Source organism: Chenopodium album, chromosome 17, assembly GCF_948465745.1.
Source record: "Chenopodium album chromosome 17, dcCheAlbu1.1, whole genome shotgun sequence".
NCBI lineage: Eukaryota > Viridiplantae > Streptophyta > Magnoliopsida > Caryophyllales > Amaranthaceae > Chenopodium > Chenopodium album.
The window spans coordinates 40349810-40365047 of record NC_137850.1 but is presented as its reverse complement, the minus strand read 5'-3'; the positions used below and the strand labels follow the sequence as shown (position 1 = coordinate 40365047).

The 15238-nt window shown below is 36.3% G+C and overlaps 2 protein-coding genes across 2 annotated transcripts; both read left to right on the top strand.

Annotated features, from left to right (window-relative positions):
• Positions 1-2034: 2034 nt before the first annotated feature.
• LOC145587963 (zinc transporter 1-like) lies at positions 2035-7242 on the top strand. The gene is made up of 3 exons (XM_081644609.1): positions 2035-3018; positions 6539-6688; positions 6823-7242. Exons 1-3 carry the CDS (start codon positions 2392-2394, stop codon positions 7126-7128), a joined length of 1083 nt encoding a protein of 360 aa, XP_081500735.1. The 5' UTR covers positions 2035-2391; the 3' UTR covers positions 7129-7242.
• Positions 7243-9089: 1847 nt separating this feature from the next.
• Positions 9090-12225, top strand: LOC145588974 (protease Do-like 9). The gene is made up of 5 exons (XM_081645557.1): positions 9090-9114; positions 11395-11633; positions 11748-11813; positions 11908-11958; positions 12109-12225. Exons 1-5 carry the CDS (start codon positions 9090-9092, stop codon positions 12223-12225), a joined length of 498 nt encoding a protein of 165 aa, XP_081501683.1.
• The last annotated feature ends 3013 nt before the right edge of the window (positions 12226-15238 follow it).

The window sequence follows — 15238 nt, the reverse complement described above, 5'->3', positions numbered from 1 at the left end:
GTCTAGGGAGTTGCATTGCATGTTTCCTCATAAGTAATTTTTCTTCTTAGCTTTAGTAATTAATTCTCATCTGCAAATTTTCTTCCCAAGTATGCATCAAAGTCACCACTCTCCTTGCAATCTAACCGGGGGCGGAACCAAGGGGGTTAGGGTGGGCTTTGGCCTCCTCTTGGTTTAACATTATTCATATATATACAAGTATTAATTGTTGATACATGTCATTCCAATATTTTCTAAAACATTGCGAAAGATTTATTTTAAGAAAAAGATATATGCAGCTCAAAAAAAGCTAAAAATGAAAAGAATTGACAATAAATAAACACTTATTATACTGATTTATTCGTAAATTGTTGATAAATTCCCAACTTAGTACTAAAAAAGAAAGTATAATAAATGCTTATATGCAGCCCTAAAGGTTGCATATAGCATTACCCTTAATTTTAGTTTTGTTTTTTCATTTGAAAAAGAGGAGTTTTTTTTATCGGAAAACAGGAGATCTAATGTACCTAGAGCTGTCAATTTGGGTAAATGGGTCGGGTTTGAGTCGGGTTAGTGTGAGTCGAGTCATCTCGGGTCGGGTCAATACGGGTTAATGTCATAACATATGCGGGTCGGGTTCGGGTTGGGTCATGCTTGAGTCGGGTCACGTCGGGTCATACATCTTATTGGGTTTGTGTCGGGTTTAGTCGGGTTAGTAAAAGGTCGGTTACATTCGGGCCGGGTGAAAAATAGGTCGGGTTAAATTCAGGTCTTTACAGGTTTAAACGAGTTAGGGTCGTTCTCGGGTTTGAGTCGAGTTCGGTTCAAGTAAATTATTTACGGGTTATAATCAGGTCGAGTCATTCTCGGGTTCAAGTCGGGTTCGGTTCAAGTCAATAATTTGCGGGTTATAATCAAGTCGGGTCATTTCCAAGTCGGGTCATTCTCGGGTTCGAGTCGGGTTTGGTTCAAGTCAATAATTTGCGGAAAACATGTTTCGTCCCTGAAATTCGTACCTAAAAACATGTTGTGAAACTAACCTCTTTAAATTCAAAGTGAAATATTGAAGGAATAGAGTTAGGATTCAATTTCCGTTCCAATACCAACATGAGATAACGACCTATACATATTGATTCAATAACAAGTCGGGTTGAATTTGGGTCGGATCAATAACAAGTCGGGTTGATTCGGGTCGGGTTTGTAACAGGTCAGGTTGAAATTCGATTCGGGTTTGTAGCAGGTCGGGTTAAATTTGGGTCGGGTTAGGAACAGGTCGGGTTGAATTCGGGTCAGGTTAGGAACAAGTCAGGTTGAATTCGGGTTTTGACGGGTTAAAACGGGTTTGGGTAAATTTCGGTTCAGGTCGGGTTCGGTTCAGGTCAATAATTTACGGGTTACATTCGGGTCGGGTCGTCTCTAGGTCGGTTAATGTTCGGGTTTGGGTCTCAAATACTCGGGTCAACTCGGGTCTAGAGTTGGTTTCAGGTAGGGTTAGGTCGGGTTCGGGTCACCATTGGGTTCAGACGGGTCGGTTAATAGGTCGGGTTAGGGTCGGTATTTCGGATCGGGTCAGCTTTTGACAGCTCTAAATGTACCTAATCGTCTGATATACTCCTTGCAATAATTTTATTTTATTTTATCTTAATTTTTAAATGGTTTTTTTCTTTTTTAAAAAAAAATCCAATTTTTAAATCAAATTGCTTTTGCGTTGTTCGAGCATTGTTCTATTTTCGCAACACATTAAACTAGCAAACTACGTACTTCATATTATTATTTAATCTATAAATAAAAAAAGAGAAATTTTCCTTAAAAAAAAAAAAGGTGAATTCTTGATGAAAAGATAGTACGTATAGAAAAACTATCAAATCAAAGGATAGCATTGAATATTTTGATCAATTAACAGCCACTTTCGTTTCCAAAACAAAGAAAATCTTATATCACATAATAAACACATAATGTCGACATACTTTTGATGACCAGTAGAAAAGATATCGAATTTCTACTTATAAAATCAACAAAATCTGGTTGTTTATTGAGTAAATGGCGACATTTGAAAACATTATTTCTACTCCTGTTTTAGAATCCCTTAAACTCCGTATTTATTTATCCTTTATTTTTCTTTTTCCATTGATTTCTCAGTCCCATTAAACCTCAAAAAGCTTACTCATGTCACTATCCCAAAAGTACGATTAAAAGTCATAGTCCATCATACAATAATGATGAATTTCATATAAAAACACATACTCCATACTATATAATACTTTTTAGTATCTTCTTTGACCAACTTTTAGGAAACATAGAACTCCCAAAACAAAAGTTGTGAAATCCGAATCAAATAAACCTTCCATTCACACACCAAAAAACAATCACAACAACACACAGTTCCTCATTCGAGATTCGAAAAAGTCGAAAATGTTACTAAGCAAGACATCTTACAACGTTATTTTGATCTCTTTTCTCCTTCTTTTGCCAATTTCGTTGGTAGCGGGTGATTGTACGTGTGAACGTGACGAGGTTACGGGCAATAATAGTAAAAACGCGGCCTTAAAGTATAAACTCGGGGCAATTGCCGCTATACTAGCGGCAAGTGCCCTAGGAGTATGTCTCCCTATAGTAGGAAAAAGTTTCCCAGCGTTACACCCCGAGAGTAATTTATTTTTCCTAGTAAAGACCTTCGCGGCCGGGGTAATTTTATCCACGGGATTTATTCACGTGTTACCCGACGCGTTCGAAAGTCTTACTAGCCCTTGCCTTAAGGAGAGTCCGTGGGGGAAGTTCCCCTTCACCGGACTCGCCGCCATGGCGGGGGCTCTAGGGAGTTTGATGATTGACGCGGTCGCCACCGGGCACTATCGTAGGGTCCACTTTGGGAAGCCGACCGTGGCGGCGAGCGTGGATGAAGAGATTAGTGGTGATCATGCCGGGCATGTACATCTTCATACTCATGCTACTCATGGACATGCCCATGGTCCGGGTCCAAGTGCTACCCCTGAAGGGTTGACCGAATTAGATCGTATCAGATATAAAGTTACCTCACAGGTAAAATTATTATAATATTTTTGTGATTGTTTTTGATTTAATTAATTAGTGTTTCAGTAGGTTAAGATCAAGTTGAATCTATTTAATATATAATATACCATCTATATAATATATAATATTAAAACTTTTTTTTTTCGTACCAAAAAAAAAAAAATTGAATTTACTTTTTTTTTTTTAAGCTTAATAATATATATAAGCATTAATTATACTTTTTAAAATAGAAATAAGTTGAGAATTTATGACAAAATTACGCGCAGATCAGTATAATTAATGTTAATTTATCCGCAATCTTTTATTTTTTAGCTTATGTTTTTGTAAATAAAATAATTTGTTGTTTTATTAGGAGTTTTTATTAGTTGGTTAAAGTCCACACAAAAGTTGCAGGGAACGGAGGAATCGGAGTCGGCAACTATGAGATTTTAAATTACATGATATTTTGTGCACATGGTTGAGATTAATTGTGTGTTAATTTACTAAGGAAAATGTTATACATAGCCCTTAGGGCTACATATAAGCATTAAATTTACACTTGAAACTCGTAAAAAGTTAAGAAATCATGAAAATATAAACACTAATTACACTGATTTACGCGTGTTTTTGTCATGAATTCCTAATTTTATTCAATTTCCAAGAGTATATTTAATGCTTATCTATAACCCTTAGGGCTACATATAGCATTACCCATTTACTAACTAACAACTTAATTTCTATAAAGATTTTTTTTACAGATTCTATAAAGAATTATTGAAAAAAGATGGATATAATTGATAATTCCATATTTTTTCATACATGTCGTTTTTTATTTGATTGAGATGTTATGAATATTAATATTCATTATCATTTGTTTCAAAAAAAAAAAAAAAAAAAAAAAAATCATTATCATTATTATTTATCTCTATTAATACTCTGATTGATTTTTAGTGTAGAAATTATAATTGACTCAGTGTAAATAATTATTTGTAATAAGTTATCGAAGTTGATTCATGGTGTAAATAATTATTTGTATAATTGACTCGTAGTTTGTTGTTGACTTGTTGATGAAATCGAAGTGAACTTTCTTGTGATTGCATTATTGAGGAGCGAATTATTTTATAAAAAAGTAAAATAAAATAAGGACGTAATATGTACTCCGTACTATGTAGTCATACAATAGCATAGGGTCAGTTAGGTAGTGGGTATAATCATTTAGGGAAATTTGATAAAATAGAGAAGAATAGAAAATAATTGGAATAGAATTGCTTGCCTTCTCATTGAAAAACATTGGGAATATATAGAGTTACAAAGATATCAGAAATTAACTAAAATATAAAAGATAAATATAAGGAAATATTCTATCAAATCTCCTAATATACGATAATATCTCAATACCCCCCTCAAGTTGGAGCATGGGGATAAAAAATGCCCAACTTGGAGAGAAGATAATCAAATTGTGTTTTCCCAAGTGCCTTTGTAAAAATGTCAGCAAGCTGTGAAGATGTCGAAACATGAGAAGTAGATAGCCATCCCTCAGTAATAGCATCACGAACAAAGTGACAATCGATCTCAATGTGCTTTGTACGTTCATGAAAAACCGGATTCTTTGCAATGTGCAGAGCTGCCTCATTATCACAAAATAACTTAATTGCCTTTGGATGTTGCACACCAAGACTCAATAACAAAGCCTTCACCCATTTTAGCTCTTTAGAACACGAAGACATGGACCTATACTCGGCCTCCGAAGAAGAGAAAGAAACTGTTGGTTGCTTCTTAGTTTTCCATGAAATAGGAGATTTTCCAAGAAAAACTAGCCAACCACATAAAGAACGTCGAGTAAGAGGACAAGCAGCCCAATCTGAATCACACCAACCCTGCAGAGTTAAATCACAATCAGAGCTTAATAAAATACCCTGTCCAGGAGTCCCTTTCAAGTATCGAACTACCCTCATTGCAGCATCCCAGTGTTCACTACGAGGTTGCTGCATAAACTGAGTCAAAATATGAACTGAATACGCCAAGTCAGGGTGTGTGACAGTAAGATAAATCAATTGACCAACAAGCCGTCTATAGGACTCTGGATCAGAAAGAAATTCGCCGGTGGCCAATCCCAATTTGTGATTTTGCTCCATGGGAAAACCACTAGGCTTTGCTCCTAACAAGCCTGTCTCAGAAATAATATCCAGAGTATATTTTCGCTGACACAAGCATAAACCTGCAGAGCTACGAGCCACTTCAATCCCCCGAAAAATATTTCAAAGGACCTAGATCCTTCATCTTGAAACAGTCACATAAGTAGGCCTTAAAGACAGTCAATGCAGCGGAATCGTTCCCAGAAATAATCAAATCATCAACATACACTAAAACTGTAATCTGAGTATCACGAGTAGTATGAGTGAATAAAGAATAATCAGAGTAAGATTGTTTGAAACCATACTGTTTTAAGGCTTTGGTGAGTTTAGCAAACCAACATCGAGGTGCTTGCTTCAAACCATAAAGAGACTTTTTCAATATGCAAACCAAAGAAGGATCCGAACTCTGAAAATCGGGTGGTAATTTCATGTAAACTTCTTCATCCAAGTCACCATGAAGAAACGCGGGCCTGGGCCGCACCCGCAAACCAAGAGAGAGAGTCCACTTCACAAGTCCAAGGAGGTTCCATCCCAAAACCATATGGCAATAGGAGGAGTAGCCCCTTAGCCTTATAAAGTGTTTAATTCTCTCTTCTTCAACCAATGTGGGACACTTGAGAGGTTTATTCTTCAACACTCCCCCTCACATGTAAGGTCTCTTTAACTCAAGGATCACTTGATCCAATTCAATTTTGGCCCAGAATACTTGATGCCATTAAAGGTCCTAAACTTTGGGCCTGGCAATATACTCAAACCATTAGAGGTCTCATACCGTGGGTCTTGCTCTGATACCATGATAAAATAGAGAAGAATAGAAAATAATTGGAATAGAATTGCTTGCCTTCTCATTGAAAAACAATGGGAATATATAGAGTTACAAAGATATCAGGAATTAACTAAAATATAAAAGATAAATATAAGGAAATATTCTATCAAATCTCCTAATATACGATAATATCTCAATAAAATTAGAGAGGCCGAAAGTACTTAAGGACATTATAAATTTCAACTTGTCTTTAGTACTGTTGAGTTAGATAGGCAATTGAAAGGAACATAGCACCTATATGTTAACATTTTATTTTTTATTTTTTATTTTTACTGTGGTACAATTTTGAGTATTATTATGTATATATAATGTACCATTAAAGTATAAGTTATCTTAATCCGAGTAGTATTTTTTGTGTGCTATAATGTCGTATATAGTGGGTACTTTTTGTCATCCTTTGTTCTTGATTATTTTCTCCTAAAATAACTACCACCTATCACCTATTATGCTGTATTTGTACATTTTACCATCCTATATATTTCTAAAATATATATCCGCTATGTGCCAATACCTAACCCGTTGCTATATCTACTCACCTATATCTACTACCGAATTTTAAAATCATGTTATCTGTTGAATTATTGTTCAGGTGTTGGAGATGGGTATTGTGGTTCATTCAGTAATCATAGGAATATCACTAGGTACTTCTGAAAGCCTTGACACCATCAAACCTCTCATGGCAGCTTTGTGTTTCCATCAATTCTTCGAGGGTGTAGGACTTGGTGGATGCATTGTACAGGTAAATTATGTTTACAACACTTATATCTATGTAATAAATTAAATATGCTAATGTATGCATGATCATATCATAATGAACATTATTTTTCTAATTTGTGCATACTATATATGTATGTATCCTTGGTAATCATGTAGGCAGCTTTCAAGTCAGCATCTACCTTGTGCATGGCATTGTTCTTCTCCCTTACAACTCCGGTAGGAATTGCAATCGGAATCGGAATATCTAATGTTTATGATGAAAGTAGTCCAACTGCTCTTATTGTTCAAGGGTTGCTAGATGCGGTGGCGGCCGGAATTTTGATTTACATGGCACTTGTGGATCTTCTAGCTCAAGATTTTATGAACCCTAAAGTTCAAAACAACACTAGACTTTTCTTTGGAGCAAATCTTACCTTGCTACTTGGTGCTGGTTTTATGGCTGTCTTAGCTATATGGGCTTAATTTTTTTACCATGACCTTAAACATTTTTGTGATGTGATCACTGATTATATTGATTTTTACCTCCTTTAATTTTTTTTATTATTGTTATTATTAGTTTTTTTAAAAAAATTTTGAGTGTGATCGGGTGATGAGCTACATGTATTTTTGTAAGTATCATATCATTAATTACATGTTTATACTCCGTATGATGTACCATATATATATATATATATATCTGAATTTTGCATCTAAAAGATTAGATCATCTTCCTTCAAAAGAAAAAAAAAAAAGATTAGATCATCACAAATAAGTGCTCCGTATTATTTTTTTTTGTCCAAAGTATATTATTTGGCAAGCTCATGCACCGTACAAACAATAGCACCTTCATTCGTTTGTACAATCTGTGGTAATTTGGTGATGAATTGAGCAAATTGATTTTGTAAAATTTCTTGTTTTAATTAACTGAGCAAAGCTTGCATTGTAAGAATTAAAAAGGAAAATTTGGTAAAAATGGTCCAAACCTTCACATTTTCTCTTTAAATAATCCCACTTATATTTAAATAATTCGAATTTTAGATTGTATTCGCTTTTATTCCTCATCTCTTAAGCCTCCCCCCCCCCCCCCCAAGTTGTTGCCACTCCTCAACCTACAATCTTGAAACCCCTCCACCTCCCTTTACCCAACCCCAAAATCCCTCCCCCGCCCTCCTTTTACATCCACCCTCGAAAACCCTTATGTAGAGGTATTTTAGGGTTAGGAAGGGGAGAGGGGTGGAAAATTACCTTTAAATGCTCCAAGCGGTCGCATGTCCGAGCTGTAAGTCCATGCAAAATTGGTTGTGCCTAGGAAGTTGTGCTACTATTGAATTTAATTTAAAAATAATACTTGTTGGAATATAGAACTCTTTTAACTTAAATTACTTTTCCCGTCAAAAGAAAAACTTAAATTACTTTTATTTTTGAATTTTGGACAACTCATAATAATTGGTTAAAATTTTGGCATGCCTTGAATTTGGCTTGAAAGGGCAGGTTTTATTGCGGCATTTTTCTTTTGTTTTTTTTGCTTGAACTTGGTCCTGGCCTGATCTGGTCTGGTGCCTTAGCCCTAAAAAGAGTATCTCTTTTTTGCCAAGGCTTGGCCACATGGTTAATAGCTTTAAATTCTTCCAATGGCCACCAAAATTGTTAGAAAATCTAGAAACACCAACCACCGTTGCACCAAGTCACCAACAACCAGCCTCGATCTAACGGTTTTGACGACTAGCTAGCCACCAGCGCTGCGTTGTCAACAATGAGACATGTGTGTTTTTATTTTATTTAGGCATTCCATGACCATATATACATGATTAATTGATTATATATATCAAGGCCACTAAAGGGCGGCGCTACCTGCTTTTCTTAATGCTCCACCAGGAAAGCGGTGCTGCCCTTTGGTGGTTCTGATATAATTTATTAGGCGATTACAGATTAGGTAGTGACATGTTAACTATGGTAGTTCATTGTGTTACAGATTAGGTAGTCATCACATTTTAAGATCTACTTCTATACCTCAAATTTAGACATGAAGAAGTTTTTAACCACAATATAGTTATGTCATACTATGTTCCTTGTATTTGATGTCATCTTTTCTAAGTAATCAATTAGCAAATTTCTTCTCATATGGTCAATAATAATAAATGTAAATATTTATAAGCCAATCAAGCAAGGAATTAAGCTAGCTAGCTAGGAGTAGAGCTATACACTATACATATATATGTAATCAATGTAGTTGATGTATATGTAGAGCTACATATAATCAGGGGTATATTCTTATCCAAGTATGTGTTTTTCAGCCCCATTCCTAGAAATTTATGGGCCCTGGGCATAATGTCAAAAAAGGGCCCTTTACGTAACAATTTTTTTTTTTTTTACACGCAATAGCTTTAAATAAAGACAATGAAAATAGCTTATATTATTTGAATAGTAAGTCTCCATACACAATAATGGAGAGTTTGCATAATATTTTCGGTAATTGAATAAATATGAAACGGTGTAATTGAAAAGATTAATATTTTGGAGCAAATACTCATAGAAACCGGAAGTTTAGAAGAAGAAGTGAAGAGGCTATATTGCATTTTGTGGATGGAAGTGCCACAACGACCGGATGTGGTGATGGTATTATTTGTCAGTCTCCCGAGGGAGATAAGTTTGAATATGCAATGAGATTTCAGTCTCCACCTAATTGACATCTAAGTAATTTAATGTTAATTGCTAACTAAATGCAGTAATTATCTTTTTAAAAAGTAGTTTTTTTTTAACGAGTAAAAACTAAAATTCTACAGCTGTGCAAACTGATTTTATTTTTTTTTAAATTTTTGGGCCCCTTTCTGACGTGGGCACTAGGCGGTCGCAGTCGAGGCCTACCCCTGCGGGCCGGCCCTGGTGTTTTCCAAGAAGCCAATTGATTGATTAGGTTGGTGCCTTTTTTTTTTTTTTTGAAATGGCTCGGGAATATATTAATAAAGATCAATATCCGCCAAAGACAATAGGCCTTGGGAGAACAGATCAGACCAAAACTTACAAACTTATCATCCTCCCTCTGTGTTTTTTAAGTGTTACACTTACCAAATCCGGTCGTGTTTTAATAAGTGTTACACTTCCTTTTTTGGCAAAAAGCTACATTAAAATATTATATCTCTCTCCTCTCATGATCCCCACCCAAACCCACTAAGGGGGCGTTTGGTTCGCAGAGTGGTATAGGTTTGGAATCAGGAATAGGGTTAAGGTGGTATCGGGTTGGAACTTGATACTTAATACCATGTGTTTGGTTCAATTTTAGAATGAAATATCATCCCTAAATTTCATGTATTTGATACCTAAGGGAATGGAATGAGCCAAACCCACCTCCCCCACAAGGTTTCTAAACCCCATACCTCATGGGTTTGAGGTATGGGTTTAAAAATCATATTTTTGACAACCAAACATATGGTATGGGTTTTGGTCATTCTAAACCCATACCTCATACCTATAATCCGCGAACCAAACGCCCCCTAATAGTATTTTTATTATATTTCTCCTCTCACATTCATTACTTTTCAATAAACTATTAATCCCACTATTTTTCTTTTTCAAATTTTTAATACTCCAACTACCCCACTAACCTCTTATTTTATTTAAGTCAATTAAATTGTCTAAAATTATGTGTCGATCAAAGTGTAACACTTAAAAAAACATGGAGGGAGTAACCTCTAGTATCCCATCTGGCCACAAAAGAAGCTAAAGTCTTTTCAGATATAGACGTACAAAGGAGATAAATATGAATAAAGAATTAACGATGCATCCTTAATTTAAACCCATTTCCCCTTGTAATATTAAAAGAGAAATGGAACTCATAAAACTATCTTATTACTGATAAAATTCACATTTCAAACCCTTCAAATAAAATCAAAGATTGGAGAAAGTTTCAGAGATAAACATACAAAGAAAAAGCTTGGAAACATGGAGTTGATTAAATAACTTACTTTTGACGTATGGGAGCATGTTTATTTTTTGATAGTATCTCGAAAATTCATCCATGAAACTCAGCAAAACATGTCCATCCACTATTAAAGAAGTCAATGCAACCAGTTGGTATGTAACGTATATGCATTGGACAGAACTATATATATAGTTGTCCTGGTAATAAGTAGCTTAGCTTACCTCTATCTGTCAAATAGCAACGGCGAATCGTAGACGCGACCGAGCAAGAAGCAGCAGTGACATCAAATATGAAAGTACATAGTATGATATAACTATATTGTAGTTAAAACTTCATGTTTAAATTTGAGGGAAAGTATGGTAGATCTTGAAGTGGCTATTTTTATAAACCAAGTTACCCAAACAAGAAAAGATGATGACATACATATCATAATACCTAATAAATAATGTATGTATATATGTAGGATATTTGCAAGAAATGTTAAGAGTAGGTATGGTACAACTGACTAGTTTAGCCATGAATAGATTATATCTACTCCATATGTCCCAAAATTAAATGCTCGTTTCTCATTATAATATAAAGGAAAACAAACACTCTATTTTGAGACAGTACAGAGGGATTAATTCGACTTTAATGCAAGCTAATAAGAAATGTATTCTTCCCAGGGTTTTCAATTTTATAAAATATTCATTTGTTGCACATAATAGTTAACGAAGGTAGTATATTTTTTTACATCAAATTTCAACTTTTTTTATTACTTGGAAAGTGTTTATAGTGAATGATTTATGAAACATTGCATCCACAATTAATCCTATGAATTCCTTTTGCAGTTCCTTTCAGGCAAGGAGAGCGTATAAACTATAGTTACCTTGTATCCCAGAAGTACACAGGAGATAATGCAAGGATTAAGATACTCCGTGATTCAATGGTGCACGGATTTAACATCAAACTTGATAATGACAAGGATCTCATTCCAGTGTGTATTGAGGATGGACCTCCATCATATTACATACTTGCTGGATTTGTTTTTACTATCGCCTCGGTCCCTTACTTTAAATCAGAGGTCTCAGTATGTTTTCTTCATTCAATTTTGCACTGTGTGTAGAGACTGCCTAGCTTGCATTTGATGATTAATACAAAGTGTTTATTTCTGTATGAACTGATAGGCTAATATTCCTTTGAGCATGTGTACAAACTTCACTATTCGATGGCAAATTCAAAACATGAAGAGCTTCTTGTCATATCTCAGGTTTAGTATCTTCCTTCTCTGAATTATAATCTAACAATTTGAACACGACTTCATGAATATGTATGTATCTTTATGTATATATATATATCTATAGGTTCTTGTGCCTGATATCAACATCGGATATGAAGATCTTTCTAATGCTCAGGTATTTATGTATTAGCATTCCATTATACCTTATTTTGATGTAATTGTTCAACTGAATGAATTTCCTTGGCTTATCTTGGTTTCATTTCTTTGTGAAACTTTTTTTTTTTTTATTTTAATTTTTTAATTTTGTTGTTTTTATTTATGTTAGGTTCTTGCTGTGAATGGTAACCCCGTGAAGAACTTGAAAAGCTTGGTAAATATGGTGGAGTCGTGCAACGATGAATTTTTGAAGTTTGATCTGGAATTCAATATGGTCTCTTTTTAAACTCAATTTGCATTGCTCTAGCTAGAATTACTTGTATGTGTGATTGTAGTTATAAGCATGCATGAACGAACTAATAACCCATTTGGGAGGTATCACAACTAGACCTGTTCAATGAGGCGGACACGGGCCGGACTAGGCTTTACTTACACGGCTGTGTTGTGCCAAGGCCAAAGGCATTCTAAAACGGGCCACACTGGGGCTCTAGGCTTTCAGGCCAGTCCGACCCACTTAGTAAATGATTGAAATATAATACAAATAATGAATATTACAAAACAAATAGGAAAATTTCCGAACAACTACCTTTTCTTACACTTTTTTGAAAACAACTACCTTTTTTTTTTTCTTTTTTTTTTTTTTTTTTTTTTTTTTTCTGCAAACTACCTTTATCTTAAATTTTCTTAAAAAACACTACCTTTTAACGGAAACCCTAACGGTTTCCATTAAATTTCACCCCCCCTCGTTAGAGCACTCACACTAGTGAGCAAAAAAAAAATTTGCTCATTCTCTCTCTAGCCACTTTCTCTCTCTTCCCAACCATGAGCATTTTTTGTGAACAAATTTTATCCCACTAGTGATAAAAAAAAATGCTCATCAATCTCTCTCCTACTTTTTCACATACCCCACCAACATTTCTCTCTCTTACACATCACCAAATTATTATTAATTATGTTTTTGTTAAATGAAGTTTTAGTGCTACTAATTACAATTATTATTATTTAACTTAATGCAATTATTAAATATTGGATTTTTTAGATTTTAACACCTCATAAAAACCTGAAAATTGTTTTTAACACCCCCATAAAAAAATGATTTTAAGACCAAATAAAGTTACAAAAAATGGGGATTACCACCACTTAACGGATTCCGTTTAGAAATTCCGTTAAGTGTGGTCCACGGTGACACATGTCACCATTTTATTTGTTTTAAAAAAAATAATTTTAAAAAAAAATAATAAAAACCTCACAGCCACCACCTCAGCGCCACCACTGCCCTCCCCCCAACCCACCACTGACCTCCCTGAACCTACTACCGGAGACGCCGTCGCACCCCTAACCCACCTGAACCCTCCCTCTCCATTTCCCGCAACCGCTTCGCCCCCAAAAACCACCAAACCCAAAACCCTCCTTCCCCAAAACGGCCACAAATGGCCGAAATCGGCCGGTTTTAGGGCCGAGTGGCCTTAACCGGCGGATTTCGGCCATTTGTGGCCGAAATCGTGTCTGTTTTGGGGGATTCGTAGTCGTTTGCGGTTGCGGGTTTGGTGGTTTTTGGGTCGATTGCGGTTGCGGGAGAGGGAAGAGGGCGTTCTGCTGGGTTGAGAGAGGGAGGGGGAGGAGACGCGCTGCCGGTGGTGGCTTTGGGAAGGGCAGTGGTGGGTTGGGGGGAGGGCGGCGGCGATGGGGCTGGGGTGGCTGGGGTAGTTTTAGGTTTTTAATTTTTTAATTTTCTTTTTTTTTTAATTTTTTTATTTTTTGGCCAATAATAAAGCGACACGTGGCTTTATGGGCCCACTTAACGGATTTCTAAACGGAATCAATTAAGTGGTTGTAATACCCATTTTTTGGAAATTTGTGTGGTGTTAAAATAATTTTTTTTATGGAGGTGTTAAAAACCATTTTCGGGTTTTTGTGAGGTGTTAAAATCTAAAAAATCTTTAAATATTAATTAATAATATTGAAACAATTATAAATTTAAGACAACATAATATTTTAGTGGCGTACGAACTTTATATTAGAAAATATAAAATAAATCTCACTAGAATTGGGAGTAAGAATAATATAGAGTGTTTTTGTGATTTTTGAAATTATACCAAAATATGTCAAAATGGATCTCTATAGGTAGAAAAAAAAAATTATAACCGTTAATGATTTTTTTTTAAATTATAAATCGGCCAAAATAGCTATGTTAAATTAATTACTGTTTTAAAACGGTAATATTCGCTGATTGGGTGAAGAAGCTGACAGGGACGCGTGTCAGCTCCCCATTCGCTGGACTGACGCGCCCCTGTCAGCAGTTGCAATTATATTTTTTTTTGCTTTTCTCCCGTCAGAACGCAGCGTTTTGAGGAAAGCTCTTCACTCAGCTTCCCAAAACGCGTCGTTTTGATGGTGTGAGAAGCAAAAAAAAAGGCGCCACATTGGAGAGTTGCTGGGCCCCACGAAGTTACTGTTCATCCTCAAATTTGCTCATAGGATGAGCAAAATCAAAAGTGCTCATGAGCATTTTCATTATGCTCATTGATGGGGAACCATTTCTACCAAATTTGCTCACCATTTTTGCTCATGAGCAAAAAAATGCTCACTGATGTGAGTGCTCTTAGCCACCCTCCCCCTTCCCCATTGCCAGCGGTTGGTGTCGAAAGTTTCGCCCGGCGCCGGCGACCCCACCCCCCTCCCTTTCCCCCACCCACGACGCCCACCCCTCTCCTTTTTCCCCACCTAAGACGCCCACCCTCCTCCCCTTTCCCCCCTTTTTTTTTGCCACGGCCACCACCCCAAAGCCACTGAAAACGGCCCCCTCACCTTTCCCCTTACTTAAATTGCCCCCCCTCCCATTCCCCCTCCCTTAATTGACCACCCCTAATTCTAACCCTAACCCTAACTTTTAATTAGTTGATTAAGGGAGGGGGAATGAGAGGGGGGATAATTCAAGTAAGGGGAAGTTGAGGGGGTTGTTTCTGACGGCTTTGGGGTGGTGGCCGTGGCAAAAAAAAGGGGGGAAAGGGGATGAGGGTGGGTGTCTTGGGTGGGGGAAAGGGAGGCGGGTAGGCGTTGTGGGTGGGGGAAAGTGAAGGGGGTGGGGTCATCGGCGCCAGTCGAAGCTTCCGGCACCGGCCGCCGGCAGGGGGAGGGTGGCTAACGAGGAGGGGGTGGGATTTAACGGACACCCTAACGATTTTCGTTAAAAGGTAGTACTTTTAAAACAAAACTTAAAACTAAGGGTTTGTTTAACATCGTTGTGGTTTTCTATTTTTTGGTTTTCAAACTCATATGATATATGTCATATAATAAAA

Coding starts and splice junctions, on each gene's coding strand:
- LOC145587963 (XM_081644609.1), top strand. CDS start 2,392: ATGTTACTAAGCAAGACATCTTACAACGTTATTTTGATCTCTTTTCTC. Junction 3,019..6,538: donor GATATAAAGTTACCTCACAG/GTAAAATTATTA, acceptor ATTATTGTTCAG/GTGTTGGAGATGGGTATTGT. Junction 6,689..6,822: donor TTGGTGGATGCATTGTACAG/GTAAATTATGTT, acceptor GTAATCATGTAG/GCAGCTTTCAAGTCAGCATC.
- LOC145588974 (XM_081645557.1), top strand. CDS start 9,090: ATGGAGAGTTTGCATAATATTTTCG. Junction 9,115..11,394: donor GAGTTTGCATAATATTTTCG/GTAATTGAATAA, acceptor TTCCTTTTGCAG/TTCCTTTCAGGCAAGGAGAG. Junction 11,814..11,907: donor AGCTTCTTGTCATATCTCAG/GTTTAGTATCTT, acceptor ATATATCTATAG/GTTCTTGTGCCTGATATCAA.